General features: G+C 41.4%; 6 protein-coding genes across 9 annotated transcripts; 3 read left to right on the top strand and 3 right to left on the bottom strand.

Moving 5' to 3' along the window:
* Positions 1-155: 155 nt before the first annotated feature.
* On the bottom strand, positions 156-3346 carry LOC130504605 (uncharacterized). Its single transcript, XM_056999231.1, has 2 exons — positions 1105-3346; positions 156-1032 (listed from the first exon to the last, which is right to left on the bottom strand). The coding sequence occupies exons 1-2, from the start codon at positions 2807-2809 to the stop codon at positions 1013-1015; spliced, it is 1725 nt and encodes a 574-aa protein (XP_056855211.1). The 5' UTR covers positions 2810-3346; the 3' UTR covers positions 156-1012.
* Positions 3347-9028: 5682 nt separating this feature from the next.
* On the top strand, positions 9029-9526 carry LOC130504603 (uncharacterized; the record flags this gene model as incomplete). Its single annotated transcript, XM_056999230.1, has 1 exon — positions 9029-9526. A coding segment is annotated over one exon (498 nt), but the record flags the coding sequence as incomplete, so codon positions are not given.
* Positions 9527-10433: 907 nt separating this feature from the next.
* On the top strand, positions 10434-12478 carry LOC130494688 (uncharacterized). Its single transcript, XM_056999227.1, has 6 exons — positions 10434-10593; positions 10701-10937; positions 11007-11178; positions 11258-11398; positions 11481-11578; positions 11668-12478. Exons 1-6 carry the CDS (start codon positions 10502-10504, stop codon positions 12254-12256), a joined length of 1329 nt encoding a protein of 442 aa, XP_056855207.1. The 5' UTR covers positions 10434-10501; the 3' UTR covers positions 12257-12478.
* A 456-nt stretch (positions 12479-12934) lies between these two features.
* On the bottom strand, positions 12935-14058 carry LOC108843292 (uncharacterized). Its single transcript, XM_018616457.2, has 3 exons — positions 13921-14058; positions 13568-13832; positions 12935-13479 (listed from the first exon to the last, which is right to left on the bottom strand). The coding sequence occupies exons 1-3, from the start codon at positions 14045-14047 to the stop codon at positions 13257-13259; spliced, it is 615 nt and encodes a 204-aa protein (XP_018471959.1). The 5' UTR covers positions 14048-14058; the 3' UTR covers positions 12935-13256.
* A 234-nt stretch (positions 14059-14292) lies between these two features.
* On the bottom strand, positions 14293-17018 carry LOC108843291 (thiol-disulfide oxidoreductase LTO1). Of its 3 annotated transcripts, none has more exons than XM_018616456.2 (8): positions 16866-17018; positions 16514-16793; positions 15938-16194; positions 15729-15841; positions 15437-15584; positions 15230-15367; positions 15037-15153; positions 14293-14429 (listed from the first exon to the last, which is right to left on the bottom strand). In XM_018616456.2, the coding sequence occupies exons 1-7, from the start codon at positions 16965-16967 to the stop codon at positions 15082-15084; spliced, it is 1110 nt and encodes a 369-aa protein (XP_018471958.2). In that variant the 5' UTR covers positions 16968-17018; the 3' UTR covers positions 14293-14429; positions 15037-15081. The 3 variants fall into 3 exon arrangements, with proteins under 3 accessions (XP_018471958.2, XP_056855208.1, XP_056855209.1); XM_056999228.1 differs by having other exon boundaries at positions 14294-14429; positions 15091-15153; XM_056999229.1 differs by lacking the exon at positions 15037-15153 and having other exon boundaries at positions 14296-14429.
* Positions 17019-17293: 275 nt separating this feature from the next.
* On the top strand, positions 17294-18363 carry LOC130504606 (senescence-associated protein DIN1-like). Of its 2 annotated transcripts, none has more exons than XM_056999233.1 (5): positions 17294-17493; positions 17581-17774; positions 17861-17931; positions 18029-18086; positions 18165-18363. In XM_056999233.1, the coding sequence occupies exons 1-5, from the start codon at positions 17339-17341 to the stop codon at positions 18218-18220; spliced, it is 534 nt and encodes a 177-aa protein (XP_056855213.1). In that variant the 5' UTR covers positions 17294-17338; the 3' UTR covers positions 18221-18363. The 2 variants fall into 2 exon arrangements, with proteins under 2 accessions (XP_056855213.1, XP_056855212.1); XM_056999232.1 differs by having other exon boundaries at positions 17295-17493; positions 18029-18082.
* Positions 18364-20061: the final 1698 nt, after the last annotated feature.

Here is a 20061-nt window from a genome sequence, read left to right as displayed (position 1 = left end):
AGATGACATATTCGTTTGATCTCATGTGAGAGCCCGAACCCACAACTAGGCCAGGGCATGTGGGATACTGATCACAGCACCCTTGCATTAAATTTGTTAATGTAAGATAAACAAGCTACGCTATGTAGAACACACAGTAGTACAGGGTTATTCAATTCCAAGAAATACGACTATATTTATTCTTTCAAAAGCTCTTACACGTTCTTCTTAAAAGCAATAAATCAAACAAGCTCAAGACAAACCTCGACTTGTTTGCTAGTCAACTCGTTCAGAGATCTAAGACAGACTCTGAACCACCTAAGCTCTTAACCCCTAGATGCTTTGCTTCTCCTTCTTAGGACGTACAAAACTCTCTATTGCTAAAAGCTCTCCCTGTGTGTTAACCGGCAACACATTGCCAACGCTTCCTTTATATATCTTTCAGGAAGCCCTAGATCTAATCTATCTACCCAATGGAAACTTTCCATTTCTTCTACTTCAGCGAATAAGCCAATCTTCCTTTTCTTTTTAGATCGATTGCTTCTTCTTCAAGTCTTCCTTTAATGTCCCTCTTCATTAAATCTTCTTTTAATGCATCGGTCTTGATACGTGCTTCTCACGAACCACCTCTCTGATGTAGTAGTTCATGTCACACTTCATGAACTACTTCAGCTCTGCTACAGCATCGTCTTCCCATACACCTTCAATCTCCCCCTTTTTAATTCGTCGTCTCACAAGTACCTGAGATAGAAGACAAGAACCAACCACACACAACAGCACCAGTATATATGTCTAAACGTTAATCCAACCAACTCAAGACAATTAAGAACATACTTATATTATCCTAAAACCGGGTTTAAGCAAAGTAATACATAATATCAAAAGATAGCATATGCAAATGCTCCCCCATAATCTTAGCCAGTCTGAAAACATGGATAACAAGGAATTGCAACAAGTGGTGCAATTGAAATAACATAGACATGAAAACAAAGCAACAAAACACAGCTCCCCCACAATCTTGGTCTTCTACATCCTAGTCTTCTTCTTCTCCCCCTGCTTGTGAGCACACGGATTAAAAACACCAAGAAAAATACCTCACATATTCATAAGGATAGGGATACTAACCTGCTACAGCACTCTGAAGATCCTGAACTATCTCAGCTAGCGCTTGAAGGGCTCGTGTTGTGTCCTGTAGTGCCACTTGCAAATCAACACGGCTGAGTGGTCCTTGAGGGATGGCAACTGATCCAAGTTCATAAAGGGATACACGACGTGGTGCAGTTCTGGAGCTTGGTGTAGCAGTTCGTGGAGCAGGGATCGGAGCAGGAGATGCCTGACGGGTTGTCCTTGCAGAGCTTCTCTTTGGTTCAGCTTTAGCTGGTCCCTTTCCTTTTGCCAGTCTCTGCTCATAGATCTCGCCCACTCGTTTATCCTTCTTGTAGAGAACCGGACGTTGGAGCTTGTCACTAGGATAGGATGGAACCGCCTGCTGACTTTGAAGAAGTGCCATGATCAAGCGAGGGAAGATCAACCAGCGGGCATCATTGACTTGAATCACTCCAAGATTAAGAATCTGTCTGAACATCATCTTCCCCAAATCAACACGGACTCCATGAGCCATCTTGTAGATCAGTCTTGCTCTCTCAAGTGAGACATATGTCTTGTGAGTCGAGGGAATCCAGTTGTATGCAGCTATGATCATCAAGGCCCCGTAGCATGGAGTAAGGTCCGCTGTAGTGAGACCATCCCATTCTGTCTTTGTATCTCCGGTGATGAAAGAAGCTAACTCAGTTACCGAGATATCATCCAACGTTGCGGCTTCCTCCTCTTCTTCCTCAGTAAGTGGTTCCCAATCTATGGCATTATTGAGGTGCGCAGGTGAGAACTTGTACTCTTGTCCCCGTACAGAGACAACCACTTCATCAACATCCGCTTCAGCTTTAGTACTCGGCAGACCTGCATAGAACTCAGCTACAACTTGCTCAACATACACTGCAAGATTCGAGACAGTTGATTCCATAGATCCTTTCTTGATAACGGCCAAGTAACCCCACTGATCAGCTTCCTTCAGATCCACCGAACGCTCAGCAAGTACCTTACGCTTAAGGAACTGATCATACCTTTTCTTGATGAGAGGAGGCATTGGTTCAGCACTTTTATCACCAGACCTTCTCGATCTCAGCTGAGGCGAGGCTCCTGCTTCCTTAGCCAAATATGGAGACTTGGCTGCATCTTCTGGTGTGAGAAACTGAGATTGAGTTGGTGTACTAGACTCCCCTGTCTTTCTCTGTTTCCCAGAGCGCAACCCTAATCTCTTCAGCACCCGTTTCTTCCTCCTTTCCTTCTGGGAAGCTTCATCTGATTCAGAACCCACAGTAACAGCATCATCCTTGGGTTCATCGTCCACTTTCTTGGCTGAATCAGACTCAGCTTCACTTAGCTCCTTCTCAACTTCAATGATCGCCAGAGGTAGAGCAGATTCATCCTTTTCTTCTGGTGATTTAGCAGTGACCGGAACATCTTGAATGGCAGCACCAGTGGATCCGATTTGCGGTTGCGGATCTGCTTCAGGAACCTTCACAGATGGCTCCTCTCCAAGACCTGGAGTCCTTTCATCGCTCTCCTCTGAAGGGGCTTTCTCATTAGCGGTATTGAATGAGTCAAGCTCCTCGGTGACCTCAGGGAGTGCATCGGAGACGGGCATATCGTTTCTCGGTGGAGGCGATTCAGGTTCGCCATCAGCGAGTAACCTTCGACTTCCTTCAGCCTCTGCATGCTTTTCTTCCTTGGATGATTCGGCTTGTTGAGCTGATTTCTTTCCTTTCCCCATGATAGATGTCAGTTTCTGTGTGAGAATCGTGTGAGAGGTGAAGAGAGGCTGCGAGATTGAGCTTCTTAAGCACGATGGAGATTTTCTAGGGCTTGTTCCCCACTACTTCCCTTAACGGAATAAAACTGAATCAACTTTTTCTGATATTGCAGATCTGGTCCCTGACTTTTTATCCTCTCCTTTGCATGCCTACAACATTTTAATTTCTCTCATCCAAACACACAAACATTAGGCACATTCGTGAATTATTAATGTATCATCAGACTTTCAAGATAGTAATAAAACACAAGTCACAACTCACAATTGGCTGAATCAAGATTACTATAAAGCATTAGATCAATTCAGTTCAGTTACCATTTGTGTGAAGTGCTTCACGAGTTGCCTCAGTGCGTGATTCAAGCTGCACATATAACTCTTCCTAGATCTTATATTCTGGTGCAGCCGATTGTCTTTTTATGGCTAGCTTTCACATTGATATGCCTTCATCAATGCTGCCGGTTTTCATTCTTTATTCTCGTGCTGTGAAACCCCTGTTGTTTCCCATCATGAATCTATCAAAATTTTTTTTTATTTTCTGAGCATCTTTCTGTATCATTGCTGGCTCTTTTTATTGAGAGGGGGGGGGCCACAGATTGACGTGAAACCTGTACCATTACAACATTGACGGCATATCAAGCAGCTCTTTTCCACAGCGTTCTCGGGTTCCAAAACCAATCTGAATCATATGTACATCCCGAATCAGCACCTGCACTATTCTCTGCACAACTTGACTCAACAATCAAGATTACACACACCAATTGCATTTCTTAATGTGATAAATCGATTAAATTCAAGAGATTTAGTGAATATATCAGCCAACTGCAAATCAGTAACTACATGTTCGATTACTACCTGATTGTCTTCAACTAATTCTCTGATGAAGTGGTGCCTTATGTCAATGTGCTTCGTCCTTGAATGTTGGACCGGATTCCTCGAGATATCAATTGCACTTTTGTTGTCACAATACACAAGAAAGGGACCCGATTGCATTCCATAATCAGCTGACATCTGCTTCATCCAGATAAGTTGTGAGCAACAGCTACCCATGGCAATATATTCTGCTTCCGCCGTAGAGAGTGATACAGAGTTCTGCTTCTTGCTCAGCCACGAGATAAGATTGTTTCCAAGAAAGAAACATCCTCCACTGGTACTCTTTCTATCATCAGCACATCCTGCCCAATCAGCATCACAGTATCCCACCAAGTTCTTGTTGGAATTCTTCGAGTAATACACGCCCAAGCTCTCTGTTCCTTTGACGTACTTGATGATCCTCTTAACTGCATTCAGGTGTGATACCTTTGGCTTAGCTTGATATCGTGCACACACACCGACACTGAATGACAAATCCGGTCGACTCGCAGTTAAGTACAATAGACTGCCAATCATCCCTCGATAGAGCTTGACATCCACATCTTCTCCTGCTTCATCTCGTGCCAGCTTCAGTGATGTACTCATGGGTGTCTTAGACACTTTGGAGTTCTCCATACCAAATCGCTTTACCAAACTGTTAGCGTATGCACTCTGAGATATGAAGACACCTTTCTCTGACTGAGACACTTGAAGTCCAAGAAAGTACTTCAGTTCACCACACATGCTCATCTCAAACTCTTGAGTCATATTCTGAACAAACTCATCCACCAGCTTCTGTGACGTGCCTCCAAAGATAATGTCATCCACATAGATTTGAACAATGATTATCTCTTTTCCAACTTCCTTGAAGAACAGCGTCTTGTCTATACTCCCTCTGATGTACTCCGCTTCTAACAGAAACCTTGTGAGTCGTTCATACCATGCACGCGGTGCTTGCTTCAACCCATATAATGCTTTCTTCAGTCGATACACATAATCATGATGCACTGGGTCCTCAAATCCCTTTGGCTGCTCAACATAGACTTCCTCCTGAAGGACTCCATTGAGGAAAGCACTTTTCACATCCATTTGATGCACTTTGAAATTCAGAATGCACGCCATTCCCAGAAATAACCGAATGGATTCCAATCTTGCAACTGGGGCAAAGGTTTCTTCAAAGTCTACTCCTTCAATCTGTGAGTATCCTTGAGCTACAAGCCTTGCCTTGTTACGAACTACTTCTCCATGCTCATCAGTCTTGTTCTTGAATATCCATTTAGTGCCAACCACGTTTACTCCTTTAGGTCTAGCAACCAGTTCCCACACATCGTTCCTGGTGAATTGCTCAAGTTCTTCCTCCATCGCGACAATCCAATATTCATCACGTAGTGCTTCAGTGTGTGTCTTAGGTTCTATTGATGAAACGAAACATGCGAACTGCACCATTTCTTTAAAGTTGATCACCTTTCCACGCGTTTTTCGTCCTTCTTCAATTCCTCCAATCACATCAGACTTCGAATGATTGCGATGAACTTGCTGAATCACTGGTTGCGGTACTGTATCTGAGATCGGACCTTCCTCAATGACTTCAGTCGCAGCTATGGATGATCCACCTTCTTCCTCTTCATCTGATCCCATGTCATCACCTACAACCACAGACAAATCATCAAATACAACATTAACTGATTCTTTAATTGATTCTGTCCGTTTGTTGTAGACTCGGTATGCTGAACTAGACTGTGCATAACCCAGAAAAAATCCTTCATCACTTCTTGAGTCAAACTTCCCAAGGTAGTCCTTGTCATTCAGTATGTAGCACCTGCATCCAAAAACATGAAAGTAACTAAGATTAGGAGTTTTGCCTGTCCACATCTCATATGGTGTCTTTGTTGTCCCTTTTCTGACATACACACGGTTGATTGTGTAACACGCCGTGCTGAGTGCTTCAGCCCAGAACCTCTTGGCTATCTTGTTACCATGGAGCATTGCTCTTCCCATTTCCTGTAGAGTTCTATTCTTTCGTTCAACCACTCCATTTTGCTGAGGTGTCCAAGGTGCTGCAAACTGGTGAGCTATTCCTCTTGATTCAAGAAAGGTAGTCATGGCTTCATTCTCGAATTCTCCTCCATGATCACTGCGTATCTTCTTGATTCCTCCCTTTTCATTTATGTGTTGAAGCGCCCAGATTTTGAAACTTTCAGACACTTCTGACTTTTCCCTGAGAAAACGAACCCAAGTGAACCTGGTGTAGTCATCCACTAGTACAAACACGTACTTCTTTCCTCCGATACTCTCGGTTTGCATAGGACCCATGAGATCCATGTGAACTAGATCCAATGGTGCCTTTGCCTGAACATCTGGTACCTTTTTGTGTTGTATCTTGACTTGCTTTCCCTCATTGCATGCACCACACACAATCTTGTCATCGATCTTGAGTTTGGGTACTCCTCGAACCAAGTCGTTGCACACTAGATTCGTTAGATTCCTGAAGTTCATATGTCCCAAACGTCTGTGCCATAGATCAATATTCCCTTGAGCTGACAAGCACTTAACCTTCTTTTCCCACATGTAGCAGTTATTGCCAGATCTCACACCTTGTAGTACTGTTACACCATGTTGGTTTATGGCACGACAATCAATTGCTGAGAAGCACACCGTAAGTCCGTCATCACACAGTTGACTCACGCTGATCAGATTAGCCTTTAATCCTTTGACAAAGTAGACATTCACCAATTTAGGTACTTCTGAGTTACACGTTGTACCTTTGCCTTGAATGACACCACATCCTCCATCTCCAAAGGTTACCTTTCCTCCTTTTACTTTTGACACTTTGTCTAGATACTCAATGTTTCCTGTCATGTGTCTAGAGCATCCACTGTCGAAGTACCATGGTTCCTCAGATTCAGAATCACTTGACACTCGCGCCATGTTACATCGTATGGTGCTTCTCGGCTCAGTCACTATCTTAGGATACAAGTCGGTTTTCTTCATCCAGCCTCGAGAAGTCTTCCCTATTCTCCAAAACTTGTGTTGTCTCCATACTTGTTTGACCCGTTCCAGATACTTGTAGCAATATCTCTTGTAATGACCAAACTTCCCACAGAAGAAACATCCACTTATCTGAGCTGGAGTAGTTTGTGTCTTAGCTTCTTCAGCATGCGCAAAACCTCCAGACACAAAGCGTGTTGTACCTGTTGAGCTATTCTGTCTTCCAGTGTAACCAAGTCCCATCAATGAGTTTTCAGTTCTTCCACTGCTCAGAATCTTGTCAAGTTGCTTGGTTCCCGTGAGCATCTTAATCTTCCGATATTGCTGATCTAATTCAGCTTGAAGATCAGCTGCTCTCTTTCTTTCAGCCAGTAGTTCTTCTCTGAGCTCGTCCGCTTGCTTAGACAGGACCAATTTTTCTTTAATCAGATTCACACTTTCCTTAGCCAACTCAGCTTCTCTGTTGAGGTCATCCTTCAACACTTGTACTTCAACTTCCAGTCGTGCCTTCTCTTTAGCCAATGCCAAATTCTCTGTTCCCAGCTTCACTAGCGTCTCTCGAACTTCCTTGTAGCTTTCATCTAAGTCATTTTCTTGCTCAGCCTCACTCTCAGATCCTGAGTCACACTCCACGATTCCTAGAAACGCCACAAAGTTGTTCACTTCCTCTTCACTTTCGCTGTCGGACTCGCTGTCATTGATTCCTATCATGGATTTTTCTGGCTTTCTCCTACCATCCGACTCGCACTCAGCTTGAGTGTGTCCATATCCCTTGCAGTTATGACACTGAATCTCTCTTCTTTTCACTGTGGGACACTCAGTTCGAAAGTGACCATACCCCTTGCATTCATAGCACTTAGCATCATTCTTCCTGTAGTTCTTCTCTGGCTCAGACGTCTTCCTACCTTGGCTAAACTTCTTCTGCCCATTCTCCACTTTTCGTAGAGCTCTATCAAACCTTCTGACCAGGAGACTCACAGGGTCGTTATCATCCATAGGCTCCTTTTCAACTGATGCAAGCGCAATTCCTTTTTCCTTCATTCCACCAGACACACTAGCTACTTCCATCTCATGAGCTTGTAACATTCCAACCACTTCATCAAATGTCATCTCGTCAGTGTTACAGGAGACGGTCATAGCTGCTTTGTATGCCATGAACTTAGACGGCAGACACCTCAGGAACTTCTTCACAAGTTTCTTCTCTTTGTATTTCTTCCCAAGTGTAAGTGCTTCTTGTGCTAGTGAGCTAATCTTTGAGCTGAAATCTCCAACAGATTCATTATCCTCCATCTTTAGCTCTTCAAATCTTGTTGCAAGCATATCCTTTCTAGAACTCTGAACCTTTGAGGTTCCTTCAAAATGCTTCTGCAGAATATCCCATGCATCCTTTGCTGCCTCGCATCCTTGAATTAGTTCAAACTGCTTCCTTGCTACACTGCAATGTATGACAGTTAGTGCACGAGCATTGAACTTAGCCATCTTGTTCTCATCATCAGTCCAGAGCTCCTCCAGTTTTGGAACGTCTGTTCCATCCTCGGCTCTTGCAACAGGTGATTTCCAACCAGATTCCACAGCCTTCCACGCCAATGGGTCAATACCCTTGATTGTAGCCTTCATGCGCGCCTTCCAGAATCCATAGTTTCCTACTTCAAGGATCACCTTGGAACTTATCACCAACTCGCGATAGCTATCCATCTTACTCCGCAGGATCTACCTGTTTAAATAAACAAAGCACAGATACCTGCTCTGATACCAATTGTTAATGTAAGATAAACAAGCTACGCTATGTAGAACACACAGTAGTACAGGGTTATTCAATTCCAAGAAATACGACTATATTTATTCTTTCAAAAGCTCTTACACGTTCTTCTTAAAAGCAATAAATCAAACAAGCTCAAGACAAACCTCGACTTGTTTGCTAGTCAACTCGTTCAGAGATCTAAGACAGACTCTGAACCACCTAAGCTCTTAACCCCTAGATGCTTTGCTTCTCCTTCTTAGGACGTACAAAACTCTCTATTGCTAAAAGCTCTCCCTGTGTGTTCACCGGCAACACATTGCCAACGCTTCCTTTATATATCTTTCAGGAAGCCCTAGATCTAATCTATCTACCCAATGGAAACTTTCCATTTCTTCTACTTCAGCGAATAAGCCAATCTTCCTTTTCTTTTTAGATCGATTGCTTCTTCTTCAAGTCTTCCTTTAATGTCCCTCTTCATTAAATCTTCTTTTAATGCATCGGTCTTGATACGTGCTTCTCACGAACCACCTCTCTGATGTAGTAGTTCATGTCACACTTCATGAACTACTTCAGCTCTGCTACAGCATCGTCTTCCCATACACCTTCAGAAAGTAACCGGAGGAGGAGGAGGAGACCAACTCGACGTTGCTGTCTCTGGCTATGCCAGATTTAGAAAGAACATGAGGAAAGAAACTAAGAAGCTTCTTGGGTCCTTGAAGTCCATCGATGGAGGGACAAGTTCATATGATCATGACGATGAACATCTTGTGGCGGTTATAGATGCGATGAGACGAGTGGTTTCTGTTAGTGTCGTAGTGTTGAAGTCTTTGTTGGAGTTCTTGTCCGGACGACAAAGTAACATAAAGAGCAAGTTGGCTTCGGTACTAAAGAAGAAGAAGAAGTGTAATCTTGAGGATGCCACGAACGAGTTGGAGACATTGGATTTCGCGATTAGGGGAGATTCATGCTCTCGTGATGATCTACAAGAGAAGCTTGAGGAGGCTGAGATGAGCATTGGCGGGTTCGAGAAAATTTTAGAAGGGTTGTTTCGAAAGTTGATAAGAACAAGAACCTCGCTTCTCAACATAATCTCTCATTAGAAGAATTTAATTAAAAGTATTTAGACCTCGTGTGCATTTCGACTTTGCCGGAGAGGATGGATTATAGAAGCATACATATAAGATTTTTGTACACTAATTAAACTGATACATGCAGAGAGTTCTTTGCCAAAGAAATGGGAACAATTTTGCAGTTATATACCTCTAACAAAAAAAAAACTTTTGCTGTTATCTATTCATGGATATGAAACAAGAAGAGTACTCTGGTTGCTAGATTCCTAAAAGAAAACCTCTTAAATAATTTAATTTTTGACATAATTCTGAAATTTTAAATTCTTTTAAAAATTTGAACCACTCGCTGTAGTAATACAAACGATTCACGAGGTTCTTATAAATTTCTCACAAACTTTAATTTGAAAACCTCATTATATTCAATTTCTTTCTTTTCTATTATCTTTGTTTTTTATATCATAAAATACTAAAATGAAATACTTTCAGTAGAAGTGTGCTAAGATAGTTTCAAAAAAAAAAAGTGTGCTAAGACTCATTGGCTCATGCGGTAAGATCATAATTATATACTGGACAGTGTATAACGTTTTATACTGAACAGTGAACAGAGAAGTAATAAAGTCAAATTTAATATGGACAAGCCAAGATTTGCATGTTAGATTAAAAAGGCCCAAAATAAAATCCAGCCCATCGCATTAAACGTATTATATTATGATTAGCAGGTGAAGTTAATAAACGATTAGGCTTTGCTTAGGATGCTCTTCTTGGATCGGGTTCGAGATTGGTGATGAGTAACGCGTGTCAAAGATAAAACGGCTATATTTGACAATGTCTCAAAACAAAGGTGGTCCAGCTAATAGAGCGTAAAAGTCGGTGGGGTTCTTGTGGGACCCAGCCCAAAAGAGCGTTATTTTCATTGGACCGTTACATACACACTCACACCTTCTTCTTGTTCAGTCATCGTGCTTCTGTGTCAGAGAAGAAGAAAAAACAGTGGTGGTGAGAAAAATGACGGCGGCCGGAGTAGCATCGGTTCAGACGAAGAAGCTCCTCAAGTTCAGCCTTTCTCTCTTCCGTCGCGGCTTTAACTCCTCCAAATGGTACACTCTTTTGATAAGATCTCGACATTCTTTAGATTCTTTTACATAAATAGCAAGATCTGATGAATGAACCTGTGTACTTGGTCGTAACAAACAAAAAAAAAAAGCAAAACGGCGGCGAAGATGGCTGTGGCTCGGATAAAGTTACTGAGGAACAAGAGACAAGTTGTGGTTAAGCAAATGAGGCGTGACATCGCCCTTCTTCTTCAGTCCGGTCAAGATGCAACCGCTCGAATCAGAGTTGAGCACGTGATTAGGGAGCAGAACATCTTGGCGGCTAACGAAATCATTGAGCTTTTCTGCGAACTCATCGTTTCTCGTCTCACTATCATCACCAAGCAGAAGTACTGTTCCTTCTTATTCAGTTTCAAGTTTGTGTCTTTTTTAACCTAAAGACTTGGGTTTCGTTTTAGGGAATGTCCTGTGGATCTAAAGGAAGGCATTGCGAGTTTGATATTCGCTGCGCCTAGGTGCTCTGAGATACCTGAGCTTGGAGATCTGAAAGACATCTTTGAGAAGAAGTACGGAAGAGATTTCGTTTCTGCTGCTACTGAGCTGCGTCCTACCTGTGGCGTCAACCGGATGGTATTATCTCTCATTACTTAACATTGTCATGACTGTCTCTCTGTTTAATGACCTTTTTTGACTCCTATGATTGTTGCAGTTGATTGATAAGCTTTCGGTTAGGCATCCTGCTGGAGAATTCAAATTGAAATTCATGAAGGAGATTGCAAAGGAGTTCCAGGTTGATTGGGACACTACTGAGACTGAGCAAGAACTTCTCAAACCTCAACAAGAAACCATTGTATTTTGTCTCTCTCATTTTCTTTTTTCTTTTCTTAGAATCCGAATCTCTTCAACACATGTAATGTTTCTTGTATGAGCAGGATGGGCCACGTGCGTTTGTTAGCGCATCAAGCTTACCAGTAAACCGTGCTGCTTCTGACGATCCCATTGATCCTCCTCCTACCAAACCAGTGCCCAGGTAACATACCTCTTTTTTGTTTCAACAATAAGGACTCGGACAAAAAAGTAAGTCTCTTACGTTGTTTGTTCTTTTTTTGTTACATTCAGATCGAGTAGTAGCATCAACACGCATTATCACGACACCGAGTCAGCAGCTGAAGCAGCAGCTGAATTAGCCAAGCAGGCGGTTGCAGCAGCTCAAGTAGCCGCCTTGTTAGCTAACAGAAGAAGAGACAGCAGCAACAAGGAGGAGTTCTCTGTATCCTCCTCCTCGTCTTTGGATCATTCCACAAGACAATCTGAAGCAAGCTCCTACTACTACGCTAAACCTTCCGTAGAAAACAGAGGAAACACCAGAAGACACAGCTGCAACAATCCAGGTGTAAATGAAGAAGAAGCCAAGGAAACAATGAGGAGGAGACACACACTTCCTCCTCCAGCGACTTCTGAGGTCAAGTTTGATGAGTCTGACTACTACTACGAGGAAGATACAGAGCCAGAAGAAGGACCCTTACAGAGGAGTCGTGCTTCTTCTTCCCTCCCGCCAAACAGAGCACCACCTCAGGCTCCTCCTCCTCAGTCCGGTGATTCGAGAAGGGACTCGAGCGGTCACCATGTGCACCCAAAACTGCCTGATTATGATGACTTGGCGGCACGTTTTGACTCTATCAGGCAGAGTAAGGGGCCATTGTTCTGAAGCTTGGGAACTTCGTTTACATATATAAATAGAAAGAAAATCACGTGTTTGGGGGGGATTTATGCAAGTATTGTGTTTTACTACATTGGTTGGTGATTGTGTATGAAGAAGAAAAAAAGCATTACTTTTTTTTGTTGTACTTTCAATAACGCGGTTCGTTTTTGTTGTGATTTTCATCAATCTTGCGACGTTCTTAAGTGCTATCGAAACTACTTCTATTCATTCAGATCGTATGATCAATCTCGCTAGAGTTGTTCTTGTGAACAATCTGGTTTTTGTGGTCGATTACTTGCTGTTCGTTTAACAGACGTAGTTTTCTGCGATTAAGACAATATTTCTGTTCATTTGGTTGCAGCTAGATCGTAGCTACACATCTGCCGAACGAACAACACTAATGTTTGGAAAAAGATTTCATAGAGAGAAACATTTATCGATACTATTAAGTCTACAAATGTCAAATCTATGCATTTTTCAGTACTCATTGGTTGCAAAGGGCAAATGGAGTATTGTGGAGATATATGCATTGTTCATCGTTTCTGTAAGGAATTTAGCTTGCGGTAGAGCTAATGTCCAAAGGACCATTGGAATCGCTTGTTTATAAGATAAATCTTTTGTCATAGCAACAGATAGTTGTTTTTCTGTCTTGGCTTGTTGCACATATTTTTTTAGGAACTAATGTTACACTAATATTTTTTATATTAACATATACACAAGATTTTCGACATCAAACTCACACCCACTACTACCACTAAAGAAAAGATCTACAAATTTCCACAGAGAAACATTAAAAACAGAAAAGAACAGGTCTAAGAAAAAAAATCTAAAGATTCTCAACCTTTCCTTATCCAAACGCCAACAGCTTTCTTTTTTTTTCCGTAAAAAACGCTCACTGGCTGCGAGAAGCACATCTATCGTGACTTTTTGATATTTTAATCGTATATTATATGGTTTTTATAAGATACGATCGGAGATCTGGTGGGTGTATTTTTTTTTTAATACGCTAAGAGATACACCTCATGGAGAAACTGGAGACTGATGAATCTACGGCGGCTGCTCCGGCGTAAACCCTAGCGTGATCGCTCTCTTGACCGTAATCCATCATCGGACGGTACTCTAGATCGTCGTCGTGGTCGTACACAAACTCCGGCATCTCTATCTCGTTCCTCCTCACGTGTTCCCACAAGTAGTCAACTCTGCTTATGTACCTTAGCTTCCCGTACAACCTACCGTAGCCAATCACCACACCAAACAACCAATCAGTATGCATAAAAAAAAATCGAAGATCCAAAAATACGCGGGGAGAGAACTCACCCTCCGGAGAAGAGGAATCGGCCGCAAGTGGCGAGGAAGAGACGTGACTGGAGACCTGGGTGGAGGAAGTAAACCTCCTGGAGATTGTCTCTGACGTTAACGGGAATCGCGTCGTAGATTGCTCGTAGAGCTGAGATTCCCGGGAAATTCTCGCTCCTCTGCACGCCGGTGTGAACGTAGAGCACGGCGAACGGTTTTCTCCCTAGTCGAGGAAAGATCTTCTCCTCTAGATACTTGTTTAACACATCCAGTGACAGAAATCGAGCTGATTTGAGAGAAAAAAAATTCAAATTATATTCTCATGAAAGAAAGGAAATGAAATCAAAGATAGAGAAAAGGAAACAGATCCAAACCTGGAAAGAATTTGCCGATGATCCGAAGGATCTTACGGCCACGTTTGTCTCTGCCATGGATCTTGAAGATCTCAAGCTTCTCGATAAGCTGTTCTTGCTCAATCTCCGAAATCTGAGTGGTGGTCATCGCTTCGACGGTGGAAAACAATCTGTTGAAGTGCGGCGAGTGAAGGTGGGGTGAACTGATGATTTTAAAGAGATTTCAAAAGGGCAAAAACTAGAAAAGTGTATTTATTGGAGGGGTTTAATGTGAGAAACGACGTGCTATTACGAATATTCTATAGCATCTTCCCTTTCAACGTGATCGTTCTCACCTCTTTCGTGGGTCCAACACTCATTACCTGTTTTGCCCTCTTTCTTGATAAGCAACTAATCTGACCCCTCCATTCTCTCTACATCTAACGGCTACTGCTTTTTTTATTACTCTTTTCCCGCGCGAGCGTTACTTTACGTTACGCCTCGTCACATCATTAGAGGTGCGGATAAGATTAGCTTTATTTTTGGCTCATCTGTTGTTCAACAAAACCAAGTCCAACTATTAGCAATATAGTAACAAATATCTGGATGTTCATATCTATCCAATATTTTAAATTCTTAGAAAAGGAGAAAATAGAACCCTATCCAACGGGTCATGTATCTACAGGTTAGTGTAAACTAATTATGCAAAGATAACGGGTATTTAGAATTTCTGGGTTCTCACTCAAGTTCACTGACTGCTATGGATCATGTATCTAAACGCACATATCATTCAAGGTATATACAACATACATATATGTGTGCTCTTAACCTCACTTCTAGCCTTCTAGGCATTAAACCATAATACACCGCTTTACGTGTATATCTACACGCATATGTCATTATGCATATACAAGATACATACATGTGTGACTTACATATAACCCCACTTTTAGGCTTATACCATAAAGACATTACTAGATGACTGCATATTCTCGGATTACTACTAGAATCTGACTAGTTTTGGCTAATAATCTTTATATGATATTGTGATTCTCTAGTGATGGCTACGAGATAGATCATGCCTCCTATGGCAATAACAATCACTCGCATTGGCACAGAGCATCCTATAACTATCGGCATCAACAAAAGAGCATTCACTTAATATTGATGCAACAATACACATTTTACTGAAGTTGTTTGGCATCATTTTGCCTGATCAAGGCTGAATCCAGACATCTCCGCTAGTTCAGCGAGTTCTACTTCTCCGCTTAAGACCTAATTAATAAAAGAGGTGAAATAAGAACTGACAAGTGATGAAAAAGTGTACCAAGGATTCAGAGTGCTTACTCACCTGACCATTAATCATCCATGTCGGGAATCCCTCGATCCCAACATCTGAACATGCCTTGAATATCTTAGTTCCTTTCTTATAGCCTTGGGGAAAACATTCCACGTAATTCAGTAGTTTTGCCGCTTCTCTTCCAAACATCTATAGAAATAGGGAACTTACATGATAAATCCGTGAAACTGATTTCATGCAAATGAATGAACTACGTACCTCTTTTTGCTCTAAGCAGTGAGAACACCAGAATGCTCCATACATTTTAGCTCCAATGGAGTTTAGGTGTTTTGCTAAAGCAATAGCATATGGACTCGATGATGTAGTGATCTCTGTTGAATAATATGGCAGCTCAATGTCACGTGTGCTGCAAGGAGCGAACACCAAAGACGTATATTGGGGTTAAGAAAAACCACTTTATTTGACTAATTGATCCTCGGGCAGCTATTTGTTCACTACTTGTCAGAAAGGATTAAAACATGCCATCTGACTCCAAAAGAACCTAGATTACCTTGAAAGGATTGGTTGAGCAGTACTATATGAAGCAGTCAAGGAGGCAACTACAATGAGTGCCAAGCATATCTGCAATCCAACAACTTGCTGTATCTTTTGCAACTTCACATCCTACCAAATGCACAGAGCACATAAACGTAATCCTAACTTAAGAACTCATCTTGACCATTTACACAAAGTGTAAGATAAACGGATATAAATGGATACCTTTGAAGTGAGGAAAAATAGAGTAAACGATAGGAAAGCAGACACCAGACAATACAGGCACGATGATCCCGAAAGTTTCGTGCTAAGGATATACAGGAAGTACGCACTAGAAGATGCCATTGTAGTAGTGATCGCAAATAACGCAAAACGCCCATTAGTCTTACTGATTCCAAAGGGTAAATTATCTTCCCCAAGCTGCGCACTTAAAGCTGTTACTAAGCCATACATAGCAAACCCAATCACTGGCAGAGGAACACCTGGAAAAATGAAAAAGAACAGTCACTGAGTTCAGCTTTCAAACACATTATATGTGCACTGCAATATGGGACAAGTCCAGTTAACAATACAAAGCCTACATAGTACTGGAGTGGAGGTGAAGCATGCTATGCAATGACATAGCTCATACCACAGATTCAAGATTATCACATGAGAGAGTTATTCTTCAATCAGGATCTAATCATGCCTATGAGATCAAATACCTTCTTCATGAGATCTACACAAACACAAATATTGAGCTAAGCTATAGTCTAGACTCAGGAGACTATACATGAATCACACTAAAGCGATGTATAGTACCAAAAACAACGGCATAATCGCTGTTCAAGACATCGCCACAAGTACCACCACCAACGGGGCAAAATGCATCGGAGCCGGTCAGTTTCAGGTAGGTTAAATACGCGGTGTCTAACATCCCGATACCGCCGAGTCCGGTGAACCAGTTGTACGTCGAACTGTTAATAGATACTTCACTTGTTGACGACGACGATGATGAGGAGGAAGACAGCGACGGCGAAGAATCTACACCGTATTCCGGCTCAGACGACGAGCATTTGATCGGGAATCTCCGGTTAGAGACCTGATTAAGAACATCTGACTTCAATTAACCAAATCACACTACCATCACAGAAGAGAATGAAACGAGAGTTACCTCGAAACGTCTCGGATAAAGAGAAGACGAAGAAGGAGGAAGCTCACGGAAGCCGAAACAAAACTGACAAGACGACACAGGGATAAACCTCGCCATCATCATCGTCGTCGTCGTCGAACAGTCGCGAATCCACCATCGTCAAAAAAGCTTCCTTACTTTCACCTCTCTTCCATTTGTTCAATATTGGGCCTAAGGCCCATATAATTACTTAAAGTTGGGCCTATTAAGAAACGTAGAGAACCATCTAATCCGAGTCAGCATGTTATCCATATTACGACTTACGAGGTAACCGAGTTGGACTTATCAAGATCCATTCTCCGCATGGCTTACATGTTGGAACCGGATAGATCATGTAAAACTGGCTGACGTGTCACTGGTTCCATATCCTTTGGCTCTGTGTCTGTGTATATATGTACATAACATGCACGAGAAGAAGTATAACTCAAAATATCTACGAACACAAGAAGAAAAAAATGGAGTCTACTTTAAACACTGCCGCACGAATCAGGAGCTGGTCATCGGTCATATCTCCACCTCTACAAGTGTGTGAATCTTTCAAGTGGAAGCTACCAAAGGCAACAAGAAGAGTCGTCAGTGTTGCAGATCGTCAGAACTCAAACTTTCGATGGTTAGCTAATAACGTTTTGGAATCTCTCTTAGCATTACAGGAAATGACATAAATAAAGATATTTATTCAATTGTTTTTTTATTGAAGGAGGAAAGTAACAACAGGCAGAGCAAATGTTGCGGCGGAAGCAGCTAGAGTTCCGACATCAGTACCGGTGAGAGTTGCGCGGGAGCTAGCTCAAGCAGGATACAAATATCTCGACGTGAGGACACCAGATGAGTTCAGTATCGGACATCCGTGTAGTGCTATTAACGTGCCTTACATGTACAGAGTCGGATCAGGTTCTTACTTCAACCGACCTTTTGGTTTCCTCTATATATATATAAAAAAGTTATGATTAACACCAGAGCATAAAATAATGTTACAGGAATGGTTAAGAACCCGAGTTTTCTAAGGCAGGTATCGTCTCATTTCAGGAAACACGACGAGATCATCATCGTAAGTTTTTAAGTTTTGGCTAAAATCTTGAGGAACAGTTATGAAAACAAACTCGTATTATAAAACCATTTTGAGGCGTGTATATGAAACATTGCAGGGTTGTGAGAGCGGAGAAAGATCTCTCATGGCTTCCACTGAACTTCTCACTGCTGTAAGTGTGATTCATTTAGTGATAGTATCGGTTAAAACAGATAAAGCGGTTTAAAGATGCCTTATTATGTGTATGTCTGCAGGGCTTCACCGGGGTTACAGACATTGCTGGAGGGTACGTTGCCTGGACAGAGAATGAACTACCAGTAGAAGAGTGAAAACAAAAAACATGAACCTATCCGTTTGTAAATTTGCAAATAAATAATTGTATATGTTTCAACACAAGTGTTTGTGTATGTCAATGGCACTACCAAATGATATAAGTTTCATTTGGAACAAAAATCTCATAGCCGCTCAGTGATTTCTTAAGAAAGAATTGAGTCATAAGAACAATAATAACATATTGGCGCAGTGCTTCTGTGGAGGCTCGGTTCCATAGATTGGAGGGGGAGAGATTAAGCAACCGGATATTGTCCATAGCCTCTGAAATCAGCAATCAGGAAAAAGAAAAACAATAATAATAGGACGGCCTGACAATAAGAATCGGCCTTTCAAATTTTAATCCTAACACAGCAAAGCTTGTTAGGGCCCATATTCGCTTGGTGTGCCCAACTGGCCAACTGGTCTACTGAAATATAAATAGATCAGTGCGGAGAGAGATACAAAACTAAAGAAAACTACATCTATACTACTCTCTCTTACGAGACCTAACACAAGTAAATAAAGTGCCAACATTCGCAAAGTTAAAGGTATTAAGTTTAATGACCACAATAGAAATGTGAACGAATCCTATAACCATATCCATATCTCGGTTCGGTAACTAAAGAATCAATGATTGTGTATTTATTTATGTCAAGAAAAAACAAGAATGGAGGAATATTACACAGTTGTCAAAGGAAGTGTGACGACGTGGCAAATAGCAATCAAACTATCAATGATTGGTCACTGATTTTTTTCCCTCCAGGTACTTTATTCTCTTCCACCAGTTCATGCTTGACGTTTTTCTGCGCCCATGATGATCCATTGCTACTATGTTACCCTAAGAAAAATAATACTACTACCGGTCGATGAGCTTAAAAAAATAATTGACGACCGTGAGATACGAGGTACTGTAATATGATTACAATCAGAGGATGACACGTATAAGCAAGAGATAAGCCATTGTCTCGTCGGGTACGTTAAACCCACCTGAGACGCCTTTTTTGTTATTCATTACATAATAACTTGTTAAAGGTTTCCTTACATTAACAGCCTCACAGTATCAAGTATATGCAAAGAAGAGTTAATATCTTAGTATCTTTTATTTATGGTTATATATATATATACTCAAAGACAACGATTTCACTATTTTAATGAACTGATTTCAAAATAACAACGATAAAGCGTAGTGAGAAATTATAAAATTGCTTAAGTACACAAGCAAAAAGGAACTAGTATGTTTCTAGGAGGATACGTGAGATTAAAAAGAGGGGGTTAACGACGTTTAACGTCATCGCATCATCATTGCTCCACCACTCTTTTATTAATAGTCATTTATCATTTTGTTTATTTTTCCTCTCCACTCTTTTCACATTTTGGTCTCTTTCATTTTGCTTCTTTCTTCTCCTTCCATCATTTCTCTGTTATAAGGAGATATCTCTACAGAAGAAGAAGAAAAAAAGAACATAAAAAGTGTGGAGAAGCCAAGTAAATAAGAGAAGAAAACAAACATGGGCCAGTGTTCATCGACGACAAAGATGAGGAGAAAGAGAAAAAGGAAGGAGGAAGAAGAAGGTTGCAGAGAATCATCAGTGGAGAAGAATAGAGGATGTTTAGCGATGGTGAATGAGAGGCGTTCTAGGTTCTACATCGCCAGGAGATGTATTCTTATGCTACTTTGCTGGCACAAATACGCCAACTCTTGATTATTACCAGGTTTTGTGTTTTTACTACAAGTAAAAAAGATAAAAACACTCGTACATATATTCGATTTTGATAAAACGTGTTTTTTTCTTTAGTTTTTTTTTTTTGAGTTTGATAGTTGTCAAGCTTTACTTTTGT

Source organism: Raphanus sativus, unplaced genomic scaffold (genome assembly GCF_000801105.2).
Source record: "Raphanus sativus cultivar WK10039 unplaced genomic scaffold, ASM80110v3 Scaffold1696, whole genome shotgun sequence".
In the NCBI taxonomy this organism is placed as follows: domain Eukaryota; kingdom Viridiplantae; phylum Streptophyta; class Magnoliopsida; order Brassicales; family Brassicaceae; genus Raphanus; species Raphanus sativus.
Note: the sequence above shows the minus strand (reverse complement) of the source record. Positions and strands in the feature narration are given on the sequence as shown.

Bases quoted from the DNA above. Each gene is read 5' to 3' on its own strand.
- LOC108843292 (XM_018616457.2), bottom strand. From the start codon at position 14,047: ATGACCACCACTCAGATTTCGGAGATTGAGCAAGAACAGCTTATCGAG. The intron at 13,833-13,920 runs GTTTGGATCTGT...CTCTCAAATCAG, and splicing joins CATCGGCAAATTCTTTCCAG to CTCGATTTCTGTCACTGGAT. The intron at 13,480-13,567 runs GTGAGTTCTCTC...TGGCTACGGTAG, and splicing joins CGATTCCTCTTCTCCGGAGG to GTTGTACGGGAAGCTAAGGT.
- LOC130504605 (XM_056999231.1), bottom strand. From the start codon at position 2,809: ATGGGGAAAGGAAAGAAATCAGCTCAACAAGCCGAATCATCCAAGGAA. The intron at 1,033-1,104 runs GTTAGTATCCCT...GCTCACAAGCAG, and splicing joins TCTTCAGAGTGCTGTAGCAG to GGGGAGAAGAAGAAGACTAG.
- LOC108843291 (XM_056999228.1), bottom strand. From the start codon at position 16,967: ATGATGATGGCGAGGTTTATCCCTGTGTCGTCTTGTCAGTTTTGTTTC. The intron at 15,842-15,937 runs GTATCCATTTAT...TGCATTTGGTAG, and splicing joins TATTTTTCCTCACTTCAAAG to GATGTGAAGTTGCAAAAGAT. The intron at 15,585-15,728 runs GTAATCTAGGTT...CGCTCCTTGCAG, and splicing joins GCTCAACCAATCCTTTCAAG to CACACGTGACATTGAGCTGC.
- LOC130504606 (XM_056999232.1), top strand. From the start codon at position 17,339: ATGGAGTCTACTTTAAACACTGCCGCACGAATCAGGAGCTGGTCATCG. The intron at 17,494-17,580 runs GTTAGCTAATAA...TTTTTATTGAAG, and splicing joins CAGAACTCAAACTTTCGATG to GAGGAAAGTAACAACAGGCA. The intron at 17,932-18,028 runs GTAAGTTTTTAA...GAAACATTGCAG, and splicing joins AACACGACGAGATCATCATC to GGTTGTGAGAGCGGAGAAAG.
- LOC130494688 (XM_056999227.1), top strand. From the start codon at position 10,502: ATGACGGCGGCCGGAGTAGCATCGGTTCAGACGAAGAAGCTCCTCAAG. The intron at 11,399-11,480 runs GTATTTTGTCTC...TTGTATGAGCAG, and splicing joins AACCTCAACAAGAAACCATT to GATGGGCCACGTGCGTTTGT. The intron at 11,579-11,667 runs GTAACATACCTC...TGTTACATTCAG, and splicing joins CCTACCAAACCAGTGCCCAG to ATCGAGTAGTAGCATCAACA.